The sequence below is a fragment of the Hordeum vulgare genome, chromosome 3H, assembly GCF_904849725.1.
Source record: "Hordeum vulgare subsp. vulgare chromosome 3H, MorexV3_pseudomolecules_assembly, whole genome shotgun sequence".
In the NCBI taxonomy this organism is placed as follows: Eukaryota; Viridiplantae; Streptophyta; class Magnoliopsida; order Poales; family Poaceae; genus Hordeum; species Hordeum vulgare.
In genome coordinates this window covers 434,116,806-434,141,005 of record NC_058520.1, presented here as the reverse complement: position 1 = coordinate 434,141,005, position 24,200 = coordinate 434,116,806, and the positions used below count along the sequence as shown (strand labels likewise).

General features: G+C 44.7%; 1 protein-coding gene across 1 annotated transcript; it reads left to right on the top strand.

The window, feature by feature from the left end:
• Positions 1 to 13,113: 13,113 nt before the first annotated feature.
• On the top strand, positions 13,114 to 22,037 carry LOC123444117 (wax ester synthase/diacylglycerol acyltransferase 11-like). The gene is made up of 7 exons (XM_045120734.1): positions 13,114 to 13,468; positions 19,877 to 20,512; positions 20,617 to 20,683; positions 20,779 to 20,852; positions 20,952 to 21,167; positions 21,271 to 21,408; positions 21,581 to 22,037. Exons 1-7 carry the CDS (start codon positions 13,208 to 13,210, stop codon positions 21,740 to 21,742), a joined length of 1,554 nt encoding a protein of 517 aa, XP_044976669.1. The 5' UTR covers positions 13,114 to 13,207; the 3' UTR covers positions 21,743 to 22,037.
• Positions 22,038 to 24,200: the final 2,163 nt, after the last annotated feature.

Genomic DNA, 24,200 nt, shown 5'->3' with positions numbered 1-24,200 from the left:
CCAAAATTTATAATTTTGGGATGTTACATCTTCCCCAACCTCTCCCTCCTCCTTGCTCGATCAAGGTGCGGGAGACGTCACCGGGCTGCATGTGTGTTGAACGCGGAGGTGCCGTGGTTCGGCACTAGATCGGAATCACACCGCGATCTGAATCGCCGCGAGTACGACTCCATCAACCGCGTTCTAGCAATGCTTCCGCTTAGCGATCTTCAAAGGTATGAAGATGCTCTCACCCCTCTCTCGTTGCTGTTCTCTCCATTGGAAGATATGAATATGCGTAAGAAAAAGTTTGAATTTATGCTACGTTCCCCAACAAGAGTGACACAAGCTTAAACCCCAGCCTATGCGTTGCTTCGTAAGGGGCTGATTTGGATCCACTAGTTTAATGCTATGGTTAGACGTTGTCTTAATTCTTCTTTCATAGTTGCGGATGCTTGCCAGAGGGGTTAATCATAAGTGGGATGCTTGTACAAGTAAGGGCAGTACCCAAGCGCCGGTCCACCCACATATCAAACTATCAAAGTAACGAACGCGAATCACGTGAACATGATGAAACTAGCATGACAGAAATTCCCGTGTGTCCTCGGGAGCGTTTTTCCTCCTATAAGATTTTGTTCAGGCTTGTCCCTTGCTACAAAAGGGATTGGGCCACTTTGATGCACCGTTGCTACTACTTGTTACTTGTTACTTTTCACTTGCTACGTTTCACCTCGCTGCACCATCACTTGTTACCGCTACTTTTAGTGCTTGCAGTTATTGCCTTTCTAAAAACTGGTTCGACACTCTTACTTATCGAAAGGACTACGATTGATCCCCTATACTTGTGGGTCATCAAGACTCTTTTCTGGCGCCGTTGCCGGGGAGTGAAGCGCCTTTGATAAGTGGAATTTGGTAAGGAAGCATTTATATACTGTGCTGAAATTTATTTTCACTCGTCACTATGGAAATTGTTCCTTTGAGGAGTTTGTCCGGGGTATCTTCACCACGAACGGAAGCACGAGGAGTTGTTCCTCAACCTGAGGTACCTACTGAAAATATCTTTTATGAAATTCCTTCGGGTATGCTTGAGAAACTGCTGGCTAATCCTTTTACAGGAGATGGATCTTCACATCCAGACTTGCATTTGATCTATGTAGATGAAGTTTGTGGTTTATTTAAGCTTGCAGGCTTGCCCGAGGATGGGGTAAAGAAGAAAGTATTTCCTTTATCTTTGAAGGATAAGGCGTTGACATGGTATAGGCTATGTGATGATACTGGATCATGGGACTACAATCGGTTGAAATTGGAATTTCATCAAAAGTTTTATCCTATGCATTTAGTACATCGTGATTGGAATTATATTTATAACTTTTGGCCTCGTGACAGGGAAATCATAGCTCAAGCTTGGGGGAGGCTTAAATCAATGCTATATTCATGCCCCAATCATGAGCTCTCGAGAGAAATTATCACTCAAAACTTTTATGCTCGGCTTTCTCATGAAGATCGTACCATGCTTGACACTTCTTGTACCGGTTCTTTTATGAAGAAGGATATTGACCACAGGTGGAATTTATTGGAAAGAATCAAACGTAACTCTGAAGATTGGGAGCTTGAAGAAGGTAAGGAGTCAGGTATGAATTTCTAGTTTGATTGCGATAAATCTTTTGTTGAAACAAACACTTCTAGAGATTTTAGCGCTAAGTATGGACTTGACTCTGAGATAGTAGCTTCTCTATGTGAATCTTTTGTTGATCGTGTTGATCTTCCCAAAGAGAAGTGGTTTAAATATCATCCCCGTGTAGAAGTCAACATAGCTAAACCCAATCTAGTTGAGGAGAAAGTCATTGCCTTCAGTGATCCTATTGTTCCTTGTGCCGATGCTGAGAAACCACCATACCCTGCTAGGAAAAAGGATTACTCTAAAGCTCCAACTGTGATATGTAGGGGTTACATTAGACCACTTGCACCCCCTGAGGAAATTAGAGTTGAACCTAGTGTTGCTATTATCAAAGATCTCTTAGCCGAAGACATAGACGGGCATGTTATCAAATTCTGTGAGGACTCTCCTAGAATTGCTAAACCTCACGCGAAAGACAAATACGGACCTGTAGTTGGCCTGCCCGTTGTTTCTTTCAAGATAGGAGATCACTATTATCATCGTTTATGTGATATGGGTGCTAGTGTTAGTGCAATGCCCCGTTCCCTATATGATGAAATCAAAGATGAGATTGCACCTGCTGAGTTAGAACCCATTGATGTCACTATTACGCTAGATAATAGAGACATTATCTGCCCTCTGGGAATTGTGAGAGACGTAGAAGTCCTGTGTGCTAAGACGAAGTATCCTACTGATTTCCTTGTCCTTGCTACTGCACAAGATAGCTTTTGTCCCATCATATTCGGTAGACCCTTTTTCAACACTATCAATGCTCACATTGATTGCATTAAGAAGACTGTCACTGTTAGTTTCGAGGGTGTGTCTCATGAATTTAACTTCTCCAAGTTTGGAAGACAACCCCATGAAAAAGAGTCGTCTGGTAGGGATGAAATCATTGCTCTTGCCTCTATTATCGTACCTCCTACGGATCCTTTAGAGCAATATCTGCTTGAGCATGAAAATGATATGCATATGGATGAAAGAGATGAGATAGATAAAATTGTCTTAGAGCAATATCCTATTCTCAAGAATAATCTGCCTGTTGAACTGCTTGGGGATCCTCCCCCACCGAAGGGTGACCCTGTTCTCGAGCTTAAACAGTTGCCAGATACTCTTAAGTATGCCTACCTTGATGAGAAGGAGATATATCCTGTCATTATTAGTGCTCTCCTCTCGAATCACGAAGAGAAGAAGTTACTAAAAACTTTGAGGAAGCACCGTGCGGCTATTGGATATACTCTTGATGATCTTAAGGGTATTAGTCCCACTCTATGTCAGCACAAGATTAAAACTGATCCTGACTTCAAACCAGTTGCTGATCATCAAAGGAGATTAAATCCTAAGATGGAAGAGGTCGTGAGAAAAGAAATATTAAAGCTTCTCGAAGCAGGAATCATTTATCATGTTGCTCATAGTGATTGGGTAAGTCCAGTACATTGCGTACCTAAAAAGGGAGGTATCACCGTCGTTCCTAATGATAAGAATGAATTAATCCCACAAAGGATTATTACTGGCTATAGGATGGTGATAGACTTCCGGAAACTGAACAAGGCAACCAGGAAAGACCATTATCCTTTGTCGTTTATCGACCAAATGTTAGAAAGGAAATCCAAACACACACACTTCTGCTTTCTAGATGGTTATTCAGGTTTCTCGCAAATACCTGTTGCACAATCTGATCAGGAGAAAACCACTTTAACCTGCCCCTTCGGTACCTTTGCTTATAGACGTATGCCTTTTGGCTTATGCAATGCACCTGCCACCTTTCAAAGATGTATGATGGCTATATTCTCAACTTTTGTGAAAAGATTGTCGGGGTTTTCATGGATGACTTCTCCATTTACGGGTCTTCCTTTGATGATTGCCTCACCAACCTTGATCGAGTCTTACAGAGATGCAAAGATACCAACCTCGTCTTGAATTGGGAGAAGTGCCACTTTATGGTTAATGAAGGCATCGTCTTAGGACATAAAATTTCTGAAATAGGCATTGAAGTTGATAAGGCTAAGGTTGATGCAATTGAGAAAATGCCTTGCCCCACAGATATCAGAGGTATACGAAGTTTCCTAGGTCATGCTGGTTTCTATAGAAGGTTCATTAAAGACTTCTCTAAGATTTCTAGGCCTCTTACCAACCTCTTGCAGAAGGATGTTCCTTTTGTTTTTGATGAGGATTGTGAGGAAGCTTTCGAAATACTTAAGAAGGCCTTGATAACCGCACCTATTGTTCAACCACCTGACAGGAACATGCCCTTTGAAATCATGTGCGACGCTAGTGATTATGCTTTCGGTGTTGTTCTAGGACAAAGAGTTGACAAGAAGTTGAATGTTATTCACTACGCTAGTAAAACTCTAGACAGTGCCCAAAGAAACTATACCACTACGGAAAAGGAGTTTTTAGCAGTCGTGTTTGCATGTGAAAAGTTCAGATCTTATATAGTTGACTCCAAAGTCACTATTCACTATGATCATGCTGCTATTAAGTACTTTATGGAGAAGAAGGACGCTAAGCCTAGGCTAATCAGATGGGTTCTCCTGCAACAGGAATTTGATTTGCACGTTGTTGACCGAAAGGATGCTGATAACCCTGTAGCAGATAACTTGTCCAGGCTAGAGAATGTCCTTGATGACCCACGACCTATTGATGACAGCTTTCCTGATGAGCAATTAAATGTCATCCGCACTTCACATAGTGCACCGTCGTATGCTGATTATGTAAATTATATCGTAGCCAAATACATACGACCCAGTTTCACCTACTAGCAAAAGAAGAAATTCTTCTTTGATTTGAGACACTACTTTTGGGATGATCCTCACCTTTATAAGGAAGGAGTAGATGGTGTTATTAGACGTTGTGTGCCTGAACATGAACAGGGACAGATCCTGCAGAAGTGTCATTCCGAAGCCTACGGAGGACACCATGCTGGAGATATAACTGCTCATAAGGTATTGCAATCAGGTTTCTATTGGCCCACTCTCTTCAAGGATGCCTGTAAGTTTGTTTTGTCTTGTGACGAATGCCAAAGAATAGGGAACATCAGTAAGAGTCAGGAAATGCCTATGAACTATTCACCTGTCATTGAACCGTTTGATGTCTGGGGCTTTGATTATATGGGATCCTTCCCGAGTTCCAATGGGTACACTCACATCTCAGTTGCTATGGATTACGTCACTAAGTGGGTAGAAGCTATCCCCACTAGAAATGTTGATCACCACACCTCTATTAAGATGCTTAAAGAAGTCATTTTCCCAAGATTTGGAGTCCCTAGATATCTGATGACTGATGGCGGTTCACACTTCATTCATGGTGTTTTCCGCAAGATGCTTGCTAAGTATGATGTCAACCATAGAGTTGCATCTCCTTATCATCCTCAGTCTAGTGGTCAAGTGGAGTTGAGTAATAGGGAGATCAAATTGATCTTACAAAAGACTGTCAATAGATCTCGAAAGAACTGGTCTAGTAAACTTGACGATGCACTATGGGCTTATAGGACTGCTTATAAGAATCCCATGGGCATGTCGCCGTATAAAATGGTTTACGGTAAGACCTGTCATTTACCTCTTGAGCTAGAACACAAGGCTCATTGGGCAATCAAAGAGCTTAACTTCGATTTCAAACTTGCCGGTGAGAAGCGATTGTTTGATATCAGCTCATTAGATGAATGGAGGGCCCAGGCATATGAGAATGCCAAGTTTTTCAAGGAAAAGGTTAAGAGATGGCACGATAAAAGAATACAGAAACGAGAGTTCAATGTAGGTGATTATGTCCTTCTATACAATTCTCGCTTAAGATTCTTCGTAGGCAAGCTTCTCTTTAAATGGGAAGGTCCTTACGTTGTCGAGGAAGTATATCGTTCCGATGCCATCAAAATCAATAACACGGAAGGTAATTTTACTAGAGTGGTAAATGGGCAAAGAATCAAGCATTATATCTCTGGTACTCCCATAAATGTTGAGACCAATATCATCAATATCATAACTCCAGAGGAGTACATAAGGGATGTTTATCAGCCTGATTCTGACCCTGAAAACGAAGAGGTATGTGTTTCTGTAAGTAATTGGACTCCGAAAGTTTTTCAATAGGAAATTTCCTCCGTTTTGGAATTTTTGGAAAATTAGAAAAATAAAAAGCAGTCCGGAGAGCGCACGAGGCGGCCACAAGCTTGGTAGCCGCCACCTACCCCCCTGGCGGCGGCTACAGGGCTTGTGGGCACCTCGTGTGCCTCCCGGACTCCGTTTTCTTGCAGAGCACTCCTTCTGGTCCAAAAAAATCATTATATATACGCCCGAGGGTTTTGATCTCTGTATCACGCTGTTTTCCTTTGTTTTCGTTTCGAGCCTGTTGTCTGCCGCAGATTTAGAGCAAAGATGTCTCAGGAATCTGTTGGGGAAAATGATCTCCCCCAAGTTCATGAAGAAGTAGATGCTGATATGAAAAGAGTAGAAGTCACGGAAGCCAGGGACAAAGCTAAGGAGAAAACCCAAGCTAGGGAGGAAGTTCAACCTATGTTCAACATTGAAGACGTTGAAGGAGTAGATTTTCTCCAACCCTTCCTCCACGTGATGTCTCCATCCTTGATTGAACTCTTGAGGTTTTGCAAAACAACTCGTGCTCGCAATATTTCCCTTTCTCGTGAAGTTGTTTTGCTGGAAAACCATGTCGCAGATCTCAAAGGTATAAATCAAATATTGATAGCTCTCTTGGAATCAAAGGCAACAACTCCACCACCATCACCACCAAAGGAAGACAACTAAGCATTGGTATGGGCAATCCCCTTGGCTTTTGCCAAGCTTGGGGAAGTTGCCCTGGTATCGTATCACCTTTATAACTTTTGCTTTTACCTTTGTTTTAGTTCTTTCCTTTTCAGTTTTTATTTCTTCTCTTAGTGGAATAAGTCTTTAGTGTTTAGTTTGAGTCTTTTGCTTTGTGTCTCCCCCGATGTATTCGAGCTTGCGAGCTATATAATAAAGAGTATCTTAGTCAAGGGCTTTATTTTGTGCTGTGATCAAAAGTATGAAAAGAACGATAGCATGAAAGATCATGAGATGATCTTATGGAAAGTGATAGCTTCACATATAACAAGTATGATGATTGAAACTTGTTGAGAATAAACCAACATAGACCTCAGTCATTGTTGCAATTAATAAGAAGTAATAAGGAAAGAGAGGTTCACATATAAATATATCATCTTAGACACATTCTACAATTGTGAGCACTCACCAAACTATTACATGCTTAGAAGTAGATGTTGGACAAGGAAGACAACATAATGAATTGTGTTTGCTTGGTTCCAAACAATTTTATATGATTAGAGATCCCTTAGCATGTGACGATTGCTTCCACCTCATATTAGCCAAAACTCCCGCACCAAGTAGAGATACTACTTGTGCATCCATAAACCTCCAACCCAGTTTTGCCATGAGAGTCCACCATACCTATCTATGGATTGAATAAGATCCCTCAAGTAAGTTGTCATCGGTGCAAGCAATAAAAATTGCTCTCTAATATGTATGATCTATTAGTGTGTGGAAAATAATATTTATACGAAACTGTGATGAGGAAGACATAAAAGTGACAGACTGCATAATAAAGTTCTTTATCACAGGAGGCAATATGAAGTGACGTTCCTCCGCACTAAGAGGACACGCATCCAAACCTCAAAAGCGCATGACAACCTCTGCTTCCCTCTGCGAAGGGCCTATCTTATACCTTTACTTTTTGCCCTTGTAAGAGTCATGGTGATCTTCACCAATTCCCCATTTTGCCTTTATCTTGGCTACCGTCACATGCTTGGGAAAGATCTATGTTCATATATCAACTTGGAGATGAGTACTTATGCTTTATTATTGTTGACTTTACCCTTGAGGTAAATGGTTGGGAGGCAAAACTATAAGCCCCTATCTTCCTCTGTGTCCAACTGAAACTTTGATACCATGAGTACCACGTGAGTTGTAACAATTGTGGAAAACAAAAGAGATGATTGAGTATGTGGGTTTGCTTTACAAGCTCTTATTTGACTCTTTCTGATGTTATGATAAATTGCAATTGCTTCAATGACTATGGACTGTTGTTGGCTACTTCCCAGTAAGGTTTTTGCTTCATACTTTGCTTTGTGAAGGAATTGTTACTTTCCCATAGGAATCTTTATGATGTATTGTTGTTCTATGTGTGATCATGATGCCTTCATGTCCGTATTATGTTTTATCGACACCTTCATCCCTAAACATGTGGACATGTTTATGGAACTTGGTTTTCGCTTGAGGACAAGCGAGGTCTAAGCTTGGGGGATTTGATACGTCCATTTTGCATCATGCTTTCATGTTGATTTTTATCGCTTTATGGGCTGTTATATTACCTTGTGGTACCATACTTATGCCTTTTCTCTCTTATTTTGCAAGGTTTATTTGAAGAGGGAGAATACCGGCAGCTGGAATTCTGGACTGGAAAAGGAGCAAGTCTGAGTCCTCTATTCTGCACAACTCCAATTGCCCTGAAAATCAACGTGGATTTTTTTGGGAATATATAAAAAATAATGGGCGAAAGAAGTACCAGAGGGGAGCTAGGGCCCCACAAGCCTGGTAGCCGCCACCCCCCTAGTGGCGGCTACAGGGATTTTGGGTTCCCTAACGGCCCACTGGCCCCCCTCTTTTGCTATATGAAGGGTTTCGTTTCAGAAAAAAAAATCAAGGCAGAGCTTTTTCGTGTATTCTCCGCCGCCACGAGGCGGAACTTGAGCAGATCCAATCTAGAGCTCCGGCAGGACGATCCTGCCGGGTAAACTTCCCTCCCGGAGGGGGAAATCGTCGCCATCGTCATCTCCAACACTCCTCTCATCGGAGGGGAGTCATCTCCATCAACATCTCATCAGCACCATCTCCTCTCCAAACCCTAGTTCATCTCTTGTAACCAATCTCCGTCTCGCGACTCCGATTGGCACTTGTAAGGTTGCTAGTAGTGTTGATTACTCTTTGTAGTTGATGCTAGTTGGATTACTTGGTGGAAGAGTTTATGTTCAAATCCTTGATGCTACTCATTACACCTCTAATCATGATTATAATTATGCTTTGTGAGTAGTTACTTTTGTTCCTGAGGACATGGGATAAGTCATGCTGATAATAGTCATGTGAATTTGGTATTCGTTCTGTATTTTGATATGATGTATGTTGTCTTTTTTCCTTTAGTGGTGTTATGTGAACGTCGACTACATAACACTTCACCATGTTTGGGCCTAGAGGAAGGCATTGGGGAGTAGTAAGTAGATGATGGGTTGCTAGAGTGACAGAAGCTTACACCCCACTCTATGCGTTGCTTCGTAAGGGGCTGATTTGGATCCACTAGTTTAATGCTATGGTTAGACGTTGTCTTAATTCTTCTTTCATAGTTGCGGATGCTTGCCAGAGGGGTTAATCATAAGTGGGATGCTTGTCCAAGTAAGGGCAGTACCCAAGCGCCGGTCCACCCACATATCAAACTATCAAAGTAACGAACGTGAATCACGTGAACATGATGAAACTAGCATGACAGAAATTCATGTGTGTCCTCGGGAGCGTTTTTCCTCCTATAATACTTTGTTCAGGCTTGTCCCTTGCTACAAAAGGGATTGGGCCACTTTGCTGCACCGTTGCTACTACTTGTTACTTGTTACTTTTCACTTGCTACGTTTCACCTCGCTACACCATCACTTGTTACCACTACTTTTAGTGCTTGCAGTTATTACCTTGCTAAAATCTGTTTATCAGAGCCTTCTGCTCCTCGTTGGGTTCGACACTCTTACTTATCGAAAGGACTATGATTGATCCCTTATACTTGTGGGTCATCATGTCATCATTCATGTAGTAATTCACCCAACACGAGCCTTCTTGGCGATGTGATTAGCATGAGCGGTAGCAAAGAAATGGTACATGGCATACGAACACATCTTTTTATCTAGTCCAATGGCATTAGGCTCAAGTTCTCGAAGCTATGTCACTTTGTGAGGAAAAACATGCAATTGTGAGGTAATGGAAATCAAGTACTAGACAAAGTGACCGAGAAAAACCGGCCAACCCAAGAAGAATACACACTTGTGAGATTTTGTGGGTTGTGGCCAAGTTGTATTGTGTCAAGTGTATAATCGTCTACCTCAATGTCATGAGAAGCAATAACAAGGTGTGAGAAAATGAGTTGTTATAGGCCCAAAGTGCATTTCTTAATATTAGCATAAATTGCTGATCTGATAACACTTCAAGTTGGATAACATGTTTGGTATGATCATCGATATGTTTGTCGTATAGTAAGATGACATCAAAGTACAAAGTAACAAATCTGCCAATGAGTTTCCTAAACAATTGGGTCACCAAGTGCATGAGAGTACTAGGTGCTTTGGAGAAGTTATTCTTGGTGTGTAAATAGTTCTCCATTCATCGTTCACATGAAGAAGTATGACGGAACTAGCAAAAGGGCTCAAACATTCGCGAGCATACCCAATGTCAAGTAGCTCGTCATGTGCGTTGAAGATGAAGGCGAGTTGGTCCTTGTTGCTGCATAGCGCAGGAAGATCCCCTGGAGTCTTTGAAGGGAAAGGATCCACGATTTCATGCAAACATGCAACATAGAGCTAGGAAGAGCGTGTGAGGTGTTAGGTAGAATGGCTTCATGTTTGTACATAAGCAGAGTGGGGCACCAATAGGTTGATTTTGTGGATAAGGGGACCATTTCTTTGTTGGCAACCATCATGGGAACACTCATATTGGGCTTTGGCACTTGCTCTCCTTTGGCGCCTCGCTCTCTCACTAGACTGACGATGATAATGATTATGCAAACGTCTTGTCAATGGTTTAGTCTTGTCGGCAATGACTTGGTCCTTAGGTATTTGGGCAAAACACATATTCCTTGTCCTTCAACTTTGAAGCTATAACTATTGTTGGGCCATTGTGGATGACATCACAGTGTAATGCCATGAGCGTCCCAAGATATGACGACAAATAGTCACGGGCATCATGTCACATTCCACCTTGTCAAGATAGGCGCTAATGTTGAAAGATACTTCCATGGTGTCATTAAGCCATTGAACCTTGTAGAGTTGTGGATGGCTCCTGGATTGAGGTGGTATCGCCAAGTTGTGACAACCACCATTATCAGTGATCACTTTGATTGATCTTCCATTGATGCTGACTCTTGTGTGAAATAGGTGGCATTTTCAGTTGGCATCATCTTGTTGTTGACTGATGAAGATCTTTGAGACAACGAGAGCGGGAATGTATTTGTATCACAAAACACTTGATCATCTTTTTCTTGATTTACTTGTTGATGACGAGTAACACGTTATAAACCTTCCATTTCTCCTTCACTTATGGACTAGTGCCCTTCATCTTGATTGACCACCATAGCGCGTATTGTGGGGCACTCAAATGATTTGTGCTCGTGTCCCTTGCATGTGAAGCACTCAATTAGTCTTGCCTTCTTGATCGAGTAACACTACATCCTTATTCAAAGGTCTCAACTTGCTTCCTCCAAGCAAAATTGAACGAGCCATGCTACACGTACGGCATATTTTGTACGATTTACATACGATAGTCATCACCTGCCGTTGGATGAATTCGTGGATGGGTGATATCGTTTTGTCTGGAAATTGTATGCACTTTTCATCGTACATACATCAATTTTGAAATTGAACCCTTCATACGCAGAGCTTGCTGCAGAGAAGACCACTTGACTTTATAGTATGCCTTCTCAAAATCCACTTTGAAAATGACGCCATCAAGTTTCTTTCAATAGATTTCATGTAAAGTTTCATTTAACACAACAACTCCCTGTAGAATGCGTCCTCGTGGCATGAAAGTAGTGTGAGATGGCTAACCATAAAACATGCAATCTGAGTTACACGAGTCGTACCCACTTTGATAGAAATCTTAAAACTAACATTGAGTAGTCAAATGGGTTTGAATTGCTCAATTCTAAATGCCTCTTCCTTCGTAGGCAATAAAGTAATAATTTCAAATTTAAGTCTGAACAACTGAAGTTGACCATCAAAAAGATCATGACCCATGGACATGAAGTCTCCCTTAATAAACTCCCAGCATCTTTCATAGAATTCCGATGGAAATACGTCCAAACCATTAGCCTTATTATTCTTCATGCGTGCGATGGTCTTAAAAACCTTCTTTTTTATAAAGAAAGCATTAAACATCGGACATGGAGTATCTGCTCCCGAGCTCATTTAAGCTCGGATGAACAGTAAAATCGGAAAAACATCAAAAAATGTTCAAAAAATTCTGAAATTCTTTTGGGACAAACTTTGACAAAAGTTCTAAATGCATGCAAAAATTTGATATGAACTAACATTTCTACAAGGCGTGGCAAAATAAACAAAATGGATGCTCTGAAAATGCGCATTTTCAGAGTGTCTATTTTATTTATTTTTTCACGCCTTGTAGAAATGTTAGTTCATGCCAAATTTTTACATGCACTTAAAACTTTTGTAAAAGTTGGTCTCAAAAAAATTTCAAAACTGTTTGAACATTTTTCAATTTTTTTTCGATTTTACTGTTCATCCGAGCTCAAATGAGCTCGGGAGCCGAAAGGCACTTTCGTTAAACATCTTATTATCTTCCGCACATAGCTATGGGATATCCCCCACCGTGCTCTAACTAAAAAACAAAACTCTCCATCGAAGCGTCCAATAGATTTTCAAAAAATTATACCAAAAAATTAGTATCGCAACATCTTATATTTATGAACAAACGTTGTAGATATGAGGATCAAGAAATGCAGACCATGTTGCAAAGTCGGGCCATGAGAATAACCGGTACTCTCCAAGGTTGCGTCGGTGAACATACAAGGCCTGGATTTGTGGTGTCCCGTTGTCGATACTTTAACGTTGCGGAGATCGTGGTTGGTAGATTTGGCCGCAGTTCTGACACGCAAGGAGTCGTCACGAGAGCGGGCACCCGTGTCGATGACCACATTCCACAGGGGGCGAGGGTCCGTCATCCCCCGGTCATGCAGGAAGGAGAAACGTATACAACACCGCCGATCAAGTGCATCACATCACTTCAAGGAAGTATAACCATCAAAGCCGGTCGCGTGTGGACTGTGGAGCTTCCCATCAGGCTCTGCGCAGAGCTCCACGTCGCTAAGCCGGCGGGTGACCTTTGCACCAGTTCAGACCTGCGCTCCTCGTGCTCGGTCGCCATGGCTTTGCCACCACAAACGAAATCACAGCTCAGCCAGTCAAAGCACACCCCGGCAGTAGTCTCGCACGTTCCGGCACCGGACCAGACGCAGACGCAGACGGAAGTTTCCCGAAAAACTCACGCCAAAGCCAACATAAATGTTTACCGAAGAACCAAAAAATCGAACCCACGGCAGCGACGCGCGCGCGCGTCACGTCCAAGCGCGCGCGCTGGCGCACCTGCCCCGCCGCGACAACCACCGTCCCGTGCGCCGTGCGTCACAACTCACAACTACAAAACGGGGCGGTCTCCGGAAACGAGCCTGCCCACTAGCACAGCACAACTACAAAACGGGGCAGTCTCCGGAAACGATCCTGCGGATTAGCACAGACGAGACGCGCGCGCGGCGACGTAAAGGATGGATCGCCGCCGCGGGAGCGCGCTGCGGAAGCGGCCGCCGGCGATAGACGCGGCGCGCGCGGAGACGGGGAGGGGCGGCGAGAGCGAGGTGGGCGAGGAAGAGGAGCCGGTGAGCCCGACGGGGCGGCTGTTCCGGGAGCCGCACTTCAGCTGCTACATCGTGTCCGTGTTCGGCCTCGGCGCGCGGGTCGACCTGGCCGCCGTGCGGGCCGGGCTCGAGGCCACCCTCGCGCGCCACCCACGCTTCTGCAGCGTCCAGGTGCGTTCGTATGCTCGCTCGCGCGCGCGCGCCATCGTTCCGTTTCGATTCATGAACAGCGTCCAGGTTCTCATGCGCCGTGCGTAGAATGCTCAGTTCGTTCGGCGATTCATATAATTGGCTGGTGACGAGGCCATGAGGGTCACTGTGTACTGTTTTTATTTTAAGCATTACTCGGCACCGAGCGCGCGCCGGTCACAACTCAATAGTTAGATTCACGGGCCGCATCGGTCTCTAATGCAGTAAAAACCCTTTGATGCAGCAAATTTATGCCACCACAAAGCAAATTTCGTCCACGGTTACAACAACAATATGATTATAGAAAAAATATCAACGTGGTCGTAGGAAAAAAAAAACGACGTTGTTGATACGTGGTAGCAAAACAAAATGTGGTTTGTAGCAAAACAATCCGGTGAACTCAGGTTGCAACTCTCACGAACGTGTATGCAACTTTTTTAATAAACGGTTGCAACAAAAATTGATATCGGTTGTAGCAAAAATTAACACGGTTGTAACAAAAATCAAACGCCGGTTATAGCAAAATATCCAACCAACTCAAGTTGCAACCAAACGTAAATGTAACTTTAATGGACAAATTGTAGCAAAATGAAAAACGGTTATAGCAAATTTAAACGTGGTTACAGTAAATCTAAACGAAAAAATGTTGCAAGCCCTGACCAGCCAGCTGCGCGGGACCGCCGAACGATTCGACCGACGCGCCGGCTGAAAACGTTTACCTTTTATTTTTTTGTGAAATATTTTTTTCCAAGTTTGTATACTATTCCTAGTTCCCAAGTTCTATGATTGGCACTTGGTAGTAAAGCGTATTCACTATTCAGCCGACCCAAACAAAACAAGGCCTACGTAGTACCTACATAGCACCTTTTAGTTATATGGTTTACATGTCATAGACTTAATTTTTTACCGAATCTTGTCACATTTATGCTGATCATTTTGTTAGCCATATTAATTTTTTACAAACATACTTTACCCAAGATTAATTGTGACCAAATTAGTCATGAATCAAACGTGCCCTTAGTTTTCTTCATCCTACTTTTCTTTCTTGAAACTAAAGGTTGGCCTTTGTTTAACAAGGGAGTGCATTTTTAGGAAATTTTCAAAAGAAGGCGATTGTTGTCACTGCGAGTGTTGGAGCTACATCACTAAATTTGGGTGGGCCACTAGTAAGAAAACCCACTATAGTTGCATTCATAACCCAGTAAGCTGTCAACCCCCCACTGTATTTTCCATGGATTGGGTGGGTCGTATCCCTTTTTCGTAACACATAGCTCCGCCAGTGGTCGTTGCTGCTGCTCCTGCATGAGGTGATAGATAAAAGAAAGGGAGTGCTAACACCTAGCACTAATACTACCTCCGTCCTAATTTACTAGGCATGTTTGTATTTTATGGTATATTTTGATCATAGTTTTAACTAATAAAATGTTAGTGCATGTCATATTAAATTCTATCGTTGAATTCGTATTGAAAAATAGTTCCAATGATTTTTTTATGACACACATTAATATTTTGTTAGTTAAATCTAAGATTCAAATTTAACACAAAATATAAAAGGATCAATAAATCAATACAAAGGTAGTAATAGTGAAAGGTAGCCTTCTCCAGAGCGCTTTCAGTTGTTATGAGTGAACAATACCTGCATTTTGATCACATCTCGAGCCAGCCAGGTTGATAAAAACATGCAACAAACCAACATTTGCATATTGTTTGGTTGCCTTGCATCAAAGGACACTTTAAGGCCGACTGTTTGGTTGCCCGCATTTTGTTGGGGAACGTCGCATGGGAAATAAAAAATTTCCTACGCGCACGAAGTCCTATCATGGTGATGTCCATCTACGAGAGGGGATTTCTGATCTACGTACCCTTGTAGATCGCACAGCAGAAGCGTTAAGAAACGCGGTTGATGTAGTGGAACGTCCTCACGTCCCTCGATCCGCCCCGCGAACCGTCCCACGATCCGTCCCACGATCTAGTGCCGAACGGACGGCACCTCCGCGTTCAGCACACGTACAGCTCGACGATGATCTCGGCCTTCTTGATCCAGCAAGAGAGACGGAGAGGTAGATGAGTTCTCCGGCAGCGTGACGACGCTCCGGAGGTTGGTGGTGATCTAATCTCAGCAGGGCTCCGCCCAAGCTCCGCAGAAACGCGATCTAGAGGAAAAACCGTGGAGGTATGTGGTCGGGCTGCCGTGACAAAAGTTGTCTCAAATCAGCCCTAATAGCTCCATATATATAGGAGGAGGGGAGGGGAGGCTTACCTTGAGGCTCAAGGAGCCCCAAGGGCTGCGCCACCAAGGGGAGGAGGAGTCCTTCTCCAATCCTAGTCCAACTAGGATTGGAAGGTGGAGTCCTTCTCTTCCTTCCCACCTCCTTTTTTTTCTTTTCTCTTTGATTTTCTATCTATGGCGCATAGGGCCTTCTTGGGTTGTCCCACCAGCCCACCAAGGGCTGGTGCGCCACCCCCAAGGCCTATGGGCTTCCCCGGGGTGGGCTGCCCCCCCCCCCCCCCCCCGGTGAACATCCGGAACCCATTCGTCATTCCCGGTACATTTCCGGTAACTCCGAAAACCTTCCGGTAATCAAATGAGGTCATCCTATACATCAATCTTCGTTTCCGGACCATTCTGGAAACCCTCGTGACGTCCGTGATCTCATCCGGGACTCCGAACAACATTCGGTAACCAACCATATAACTCAAATATGCATAAAACAACGTCGAACCTTAAGTGTGCAGACCCTGCGGGTTCGAGAACTATGTAGACATGACCCGAGAGACTCCTTGGTCAATATCCAATAGCGGGACCTGGATGCCCATATTGGATCCTACATATTCTACGAAGATCTTATCGTTTGAACCTCAGTGCCAAGGATTCATATAATCCCGTATGTCATTCCCTTTGTCCTTCGGTATGTTACTTGCCCGAGATTCGATCGTCAGTATCCGCATACCTATTTCAATCTCGTTTACCCGCAGGTCTCTTTACTCGTTCCGTAATACAAGATCCCGCAACTTACACTAAGTCACATTGCTTGCAAGGCTTGTGTGTGATGTTGTATTACCGAGTGGGCCCTGAGATACCTCTCCGTCACACGGAGTGACAAATCCCAGTCTCTATCCATACTAACTCAACGAACACCTTCGGAGATACCTGTAGAGCATCTTTATAGTCACCCAGTTACGTTGCGACGTTTGATACACACAAAGCATTCCTCCGGTGTCAGTGAGTTATATGATCTCATGGTCATAGGAACAAATACTTGACACGCAGAAAACAGTAGCAACAAAATGACACGATCAACATGCTACGTCTATTAGTTTGGGTCTAGTCCATCACATGATTCTCCTAATGATGTGATCCCGTTATCAAGTGACAACACTTGCCTATGGTCAGGAAACCTTGACCATCTTTGATCAACGAGCTAGTCAACTAGAGGCTTACTAGGGACAGTGTTTTGTCTATGTATCCACACATGCACTGTGTTTCCAATCAATACAATTATAGCATGGATAATAAACGATTATCATGAACAAAGAAATATAATAATAACTAATTTATTATTGCCTCTAGGGCATATTTCCAACACATTTATGCTTAAGGGGTAAGCAGATGCAAACCACAATTATTTGGTTGCATACATGTTTGTATTATCCTCACCCCATTCACATTTCATGGCCTTACCATAACATTATGTATAACAACAAGCATAGCACTAACAACAACTAAACATGAAGCTTAATAACAACAAACAATACAAAAATATAAACAAGAGATATACCCATTCTGCTAAGTAGCTAGCATCCATACTGCTGACAAAAGTAAGTTTTAAGACAGCAGGGTATCCCATGCCCCCATGCTTTAGCACAAGGGTGTTGAGCCGTGAACAAAATATTAACAGTTTCACAGCAAGTTCTTCCATCACCGCAACAAACTAACTAGAAGTTCATACTAACATAGTTCAGAGGGCGAAATATACATCACCGATGCAGCTGTGCCTGCTGCAGCACACCCTGCACCATATGGAGCCGTCGTGGTTGTGGATTTGAACATTAAGGCCTAGGCCGAAGATGTGCAGCACGATGTCGGGGATGATCTTGTGGCGACAACAGAAATAGTGACAGCCTCTGCCAAGCACCATGTGCCCTCAAAGTTTTGGACTTGAACCTAGAACTCGCACCACTCGTTCGCTGAGAGACTGACCACACGCTGGAACTTGACCGTGAGCCACTCCTTCATCACCTCCATGAACTTGGGAGGGATGATGAGCATGGCGAGATCCTCCTCGTCTTGGATTTGCACATAGAACCGAAGGGGCTCTCGGGACCCCTCCTCATGGCCAGTCCTAGGAGCTCGTTGCCTTGAACATGGCAGGCTCATGAAGGCGGCCTTGTCAGGCAGGTTCACCCTCTTGAGCCAGTGGTTCATGGGGATGTAGTCCACGACGGCCTCTTCGTCGACGATGACATGTGCTCCTCCCCGGCCCTGTCTCACCCCGTCTTCATCACATTGTCACGTAAGAAGACATTGATTAGTAACATGGGCATTGGCATGATACATTTGTACTAGTACTACCTAAAGAAGCAAACACATTGGTCCTATCTACGATGAATACCATGCGCGTAGCAAAATCATGCACCAATCTAGCTAGCATGCACATGAACACGAAGCATGAACATGAGAGACAACACCAATATAACTAACTAGCACATGAACCCTAAGCATGAACATCAAACACAACACCTAACTTGCATCATGAACCCTAAGCACGAACATCAAACACAACACCTAACTTGAATCATGAACACTAAGCACGAACATCAAACACATCACCTAACTAGCACGATGAACACATTGTTCTGCATGAGCACTAAGCATGAACATGAAACACAACAACTATCTATAATGCCCATGAACACAATATACATCATGAGAAACACTAAGCACTAAGCAGTAAGCACTACGCTTGAACATGAAACACACAACAATCTAGCATGCCTATGAACACATCTATTGTGCCTATGAAGACTACTAAGCATGCACATCAAACACCTAACAAGCAAGAACACTACTATCCAGCCTATAAACAGTACCGCACAAGAAGAAGTCGGATCCAATGCATGCTGATGATGAAAACCCTAATCTACAAATCCATGAGCACAGAGGGGATTTCGATCTTACCGGAGCGACTGGAGCGTATGCCGTCCGGGGAGAAAACCCCGATGGGAAGGAGATGGCCGGTGAAAAGGAGGAGGAGCCGCAAATGCCAACGGTCGTCGACATTGGCTAGGTGCTTGTGGCCACGCGCGCGGTCAAGGAGGAGGGCGCCGGCATCCATGGAACAAACCCTTGGATGAAAAAAGAACCCAACAGGGGTTCCGACCAACGGCACGGTCACCGCCTCCTCTGGCGGCACCACCGAACCCATGACCATGAGGTCCAGATACGACAGTAAAGCTGAGCGACCGACACCGCATTGGCCGGACGTGACGGCCTAGTGTACATCGGAGACGACGGCCGTAGAGCCTGCATTAGGTTCACCCCCCGGAATTCGCCAAAGCCGACAACTCATCGCTCGTGGATGCGGTTTTGGCTGATGGTGATGAGGGTCAGGGGACGGCGCGGCGACGGGCGACTCATCGGAGAAGAGGAGAGGAGAGGAGAGGAGAGCTTGGGGCGATGAGGGGAGTGAGAGGAAGTGGTGTGAATGGAGTAATGGACGGTGACACGGGAGGTTGAGGGAGTTATGACACGTCCCGTCCGTCTTCCGCGCTTCCGAGGCGTATACCCAACAGCCACGCGTGGCCGCGCTTCGTGTGGCTGCGAAAAAACTGTCGATTTGGCATGAGCTCGCGGGTTAGGTCTTAAACTGTTTATTTTTTCGTACAGATCAAAACCTGGATGCAGTGTAGACAACCAAACATCGCTTTTCCGTCCCGTAGAGATCTAGTTGGTCCAAATGCGAGCAACCAAACACCTCTTTGTTGAACTTTTCCGGGCTAGTTGAGAAGTACAATATTGACCTTTTGATGGAGCTGGGCTTCTCGGTAATAATACGTGATAGTTCAGTGTATTGATTGGTCCTGCAATCTGTAATATTATCATGTGTTCCGTGTGCCTTAAGAAACACTCTCTGCAGCCTGAACCGCATGATGTGATTTTGATTTTGTAGCTCGACTGATCGATCCAAATGATACAACCAAGTACACTACGAGCCTGGCAAGCTCTCATTCGTCCGCGCCTAGTAAAGTCATGCATCAAACCAAACCAAACCAAACCTCATTTCTCAAGGAACTACTGTACTAACTGCATGCTAGCAGGGAAAAACCAAAGGAAACACAAAAGTTCAGCACTCTTCTCATGCATCACATGCCAAATGCCCATGCTTGCAGGTGATTGACGAGCTGGAGGAGGACGCGAGGCCGAAGTGGGTCCGGACCACGGTGAACCTCGACGACCACGTCATCGTACCGCACCTGGACCCCACCGCCACGTCGGCAGACCCAGACAGGGCCCTTGAGAAGTACGTGTCGTCTCTGTCCACGCTCCCCATGGACCACTCCCGCCCGCTCTGGGAGCTGCACGTCCTCGACTTCCCCACCTCCGACGCCGCCGCCGCCGTCGTGCTCCGCGTGCACCACTCCGTCGGCGACGGCGTCTCGCTGCTGTCCCTCTTCATCGCCTGCACCCGCCGCGCCGCGGACCAGGGCGCGCTGCCGGAGCTGCCGGCCACCGGCGCACCCCGTCGCGCCGGCCCCGTGCACGCCCTGCCTTCGCGCCCGCGCCACCGGCCGCGGTCGTCATGGGGCGCCCTGGCGTTCCTCGCCGCGTGGGTCGCGTCGTTGCTCGTGCTCGCGTGGCACACGCTGGTGGACGTCGCGTGCTTCGCCGCGACGGCGACGGCGATGCTGGGCGACCCGCCAACGCTGTTCAAGGGCGCGGAGGGCGTGGAGTTCCGGCCCAAGCGCTTCGTGAACCGCACGCTCAGCCTCGACGACGTCAAGTACGTCAAGAACACCATGAGCTGCGTACGTGCATCCTTATTCTATTTATTCTTTTTCTCTGGAAGATGATTAGATGATCCCCTTATTTGAAGGTGATTGACTCGCTGGATTGCGATCCTTCTCTGCAGACTGTGAACGATGTGCTGCTTGGAGTGACGTCTGCGGCATTGTCTCGGTTTTATTTTCGGAAAACAGGTGAGGATGAGATCAAGCCCAAGTAATTTGAACTGGTCATCTTGTCAATACGTTGTGGGATTTGTTGTAATTAACCCGCCCTAAACAAATTTCAGAAGAAAGTAGCAGAAAGAGCATCAAGGTGCGGTCCACTCTGCTTGTTAACCTGAGGAAGACGCCCGGCCTACATGTAAGCGCGGCGGCGAGCATCGATCCATGTCCTCGTTGATAATTTGTGTTTAGTCCTGTATGTCCTCATCACTGATTAAAGTGTGTTGCGGCCGTGTAGGCATTGGCTACAATGATGGAATCCGGCAAGGACAACGGCGCGGAGTGGGGCAATCGGCTTGGCTACATGATACTCCCGTTCCACATAGCCATGCACGACGACCCTCTCGAGTACGTCCGGAAGGCCACCAAGGTTGCGCGCAGGAAGAAGAGCTCCATGGAATCGGTCTTCACCTACTGGAGCGCGTCGGTGATAATGAAAATCTTTGGAATCAAGGTGGGAATAAATAGTGTTGAACCATCGCATACATTCCTACCATACTTGCTCTGTACTGGTATATGTTCAAGGCTAAGCTGTTAATTAATTGAACATTCTACAGGCAGCAGCTTCTCTGTGCTACGGCATGATGAGGAACACCACCCTGTCCTTCTCCAACATGGCCGGCCCAAGCGAGCAGGTGGTGTTCTACGGCCACCCAATTGTCTACATTGCGCCCAGCGTCTATGGCCACCCACATGTAAGTTCTTCTCAAGCTTGCCGATAGAGTTCATTGTTTTCTGGATTAATTTGCTGGCTCGGTAATGCCGTCAGTTGTTTCATAGGATACCACAGGTGACAGGTCGTTTTGTCTGGAAATGTGATGTCTGTCAATTGTTAATCATTTGGTTTGGTTTTGATGTGTACTACAGGCACTGACCATGCATTATCAGAGTTACATGAACATTATCAAGCTAGTGCTAGCAACAGAGGAGGAACAGTTTCCGGATGCTCATGAGCTTCTGGATGACTTTGCCGAGTCTCTCAAGCTCATTCGGGAGGCAGCTTCAGCGAAAAACACGAGACACAAATAAGGATGTTTCTCAGTAGAATGTAGACAGGGAGAGATGGATGTGCACAAATTTCCGAAGATTCTCGACGTGTTACTACAATTGTAGGGATCGACCATATATAGATTTCTTACAGGTTCTTGACGTATTCTTCCATTGGTAAGGATTGACCAATGACCATGGTATTTTCAAATATTCGTGTATTGTTGCAATTGCAGCGTTGTAGGGATCGACCATCTGTGATGGACATTACGCGTAAGAAGCAGAGTTGAAAGCTTTCTCTTGATCCAAAAATAAAGCTTTCTCTATTATTTCGATAGAAGGCGCTTTATTACTTAAAAGATCTATCATTATACCCGACCTCCAAATAACTGAGATGTACATAGTCATAATTGAGTTTAAATTTTTAAAAAAGGCGTAATACATGTAATCATATGGAGATTGTGTATGTCTAAGACATAGGAGGGCCAATCTGAAGATCATGCTGTCTTTCATGCCGGGTAAAAAATTCCCTCGTCGTGGCCTCTAATCGTTACAAACCTTCGTAAATAAGTCTCGATTCTCCATACGTTGTAGAGAGAACCATAAACAGAGCGTACCGGTACATTTGTACATAACTTGAATAAAAGAAATACTTTTCATTAAGAACCTTATCATTTCTACATAGCCAAAGTGATCAAATAACGACAAGTGCATATTCGACCCCGTGTAACTAGTTGCCGAATATATTGGAAACATTATGTGGAGGATACAAGCGAGAAGCTACGTGGATGACTGACCATATAAAATGAGCCAACTTGCATTGAGAAAAAATGTTTTATTGTCTTGTCATGATGAAAAAACACATATTGCATATGTCGAGGCAACGATCCCCACAATGAGTACTAGGGGTCGGAACGAGGGGCGAAGCCTAGCTACGACACAATTGTATCACTCGGATTTGGCGAGTTTGGGCCCTTCCCGGAGAGGTAAAGACCATACGTCTCGTGCCTGGAGGCTTATGTTTTTTCTCGGGGTGTATGGTTATAGAGGGTGTTGAACCCTTGTCCAGGAGCTCGAGGTCGGCTTATATAGAGTGCGCCTTGACCCGTTGAGCATCATTACAAGGGCATTTAATGGGGTTAACTACATGAGTTACTAGAAACTGCAGCTCTAACTACGACCTTTACTGATAACGCTAGCTATGACTGCATTTTATGTATGGCGTCAAGTACCTTGGTCGTTTTTTTCTCCCACGTCGCCCATGCCTTCTCTTTGTTCAAGTGTTGGAGCCTGTTTGATTCGCAGGGAGGTGTCCGAGTGACTTGGTAGATTCGAGTGGATCCGAAGTATGCATCTGAATGTAATTGTAGTCCTGAGACTTCAATGATAGTGTGGGGGTCCTATGTGGACCCTGGATGTCTCGTCCATGACCCTACCACTAGTAGGTAGTGTTGGAAATATGCCCTAGAGGCAATGCTAAAATAATAATTATTATATTTCCTATTTCAAGATAATCGTTTATTATCCATGCTATAATTGTATTGAATGAAAACATAAATGCATGTGTGGATATATAGACAAAACTATGTCCCTAGTAAGCCTCTAGTTAACTAGCCAGTTGATCAAGGATGGTTATGGTTTTCTGACCATATGCAAGTGTTGTCACTTGATGATTGGATCACATCATTGGAAGAATGATGTGATGGACAAGACCCAAACTATAAACGTAGCATGTGATCGTGTCATTTTGTTGCTATTGTTTTCTGCGTGTCAAGTATTCATTAATATGACCATGAGATCATGTAACTCACTAACACCAGAGGAATACCTTGTGTGTATCAAACGTCGTAACGTTACTGGGTGGCGATAAAGGTGCTCTACAGGTATCTCCGAAGGTGTCCGTTGAGTTAGCGTGGATCAAGACTGGGATTTGTTACTCCGTGTGACGGAGAGGTATCTCGGGGCCCAATCGGTAATACAACATCACATATAAGCCTTGCAAGCAATGTGGCTAAAGTGTTAGTCACGGGATCTTGTATTACGGAACGAGTAAAGAGACTTGCATAGTTCTCGAACCCACACGGTCTGCACACTTAAGGTTCGATGACGTTTTGGTATAGTTGAGTTATAGGTGTTGGTGACCGAAGGTTCGTTCGGAGTCCCAGATGAGATCACGGACGTCACGAGGGTTTACGGAATGGTCCGGAAATGAAGATTGATATATAGGATTGTTTCATTTGGCTTCCGGAAAGTTTTCGGGCATTGCCGGCAGTGTACCGGGAGTGACGAATGGGTTCCGGGTTTTTACCGGGAGGGGGCGACCCACCCGGGAGAGAACCTAATAGCCCATGGGTGGCGCACCAGCCCTTGGTGGGCTGGTGAGGCCATCCCAACAGGGCTATTTCGGCCAAGAGGAAAAAATCAAAGGAGAAAGAAAAAAAAGGAAAAAAGAGAGGAGGTGGGAAGGAAGGAAGGGATTCCTCCCTCCAAACTGACTTGG

Coding starts and splice junctions, on each gene's coding strand:
- LOC123444117 (XM_045120734.1), top strand. CDS start 13,208: ATGGATCGCCGCCGCGGGAGCGCGCTGCGGAAGCGGCCGCCGGCGATA. Junction 20,513..20,616: donor TCAAGAACACCATGAGCTGC/GTACGTGCATCC, acceptor CCTTCTCTGCAG/ACTGTGAACGATGTGCTGCT. Junction 20,853..20,951: donor GGAAGACGCCCGGCCTACAT/GTAAGCGCGGCG, acceptor GCGGCCGTGTAG/GCATTGGCTACAATGATGGA.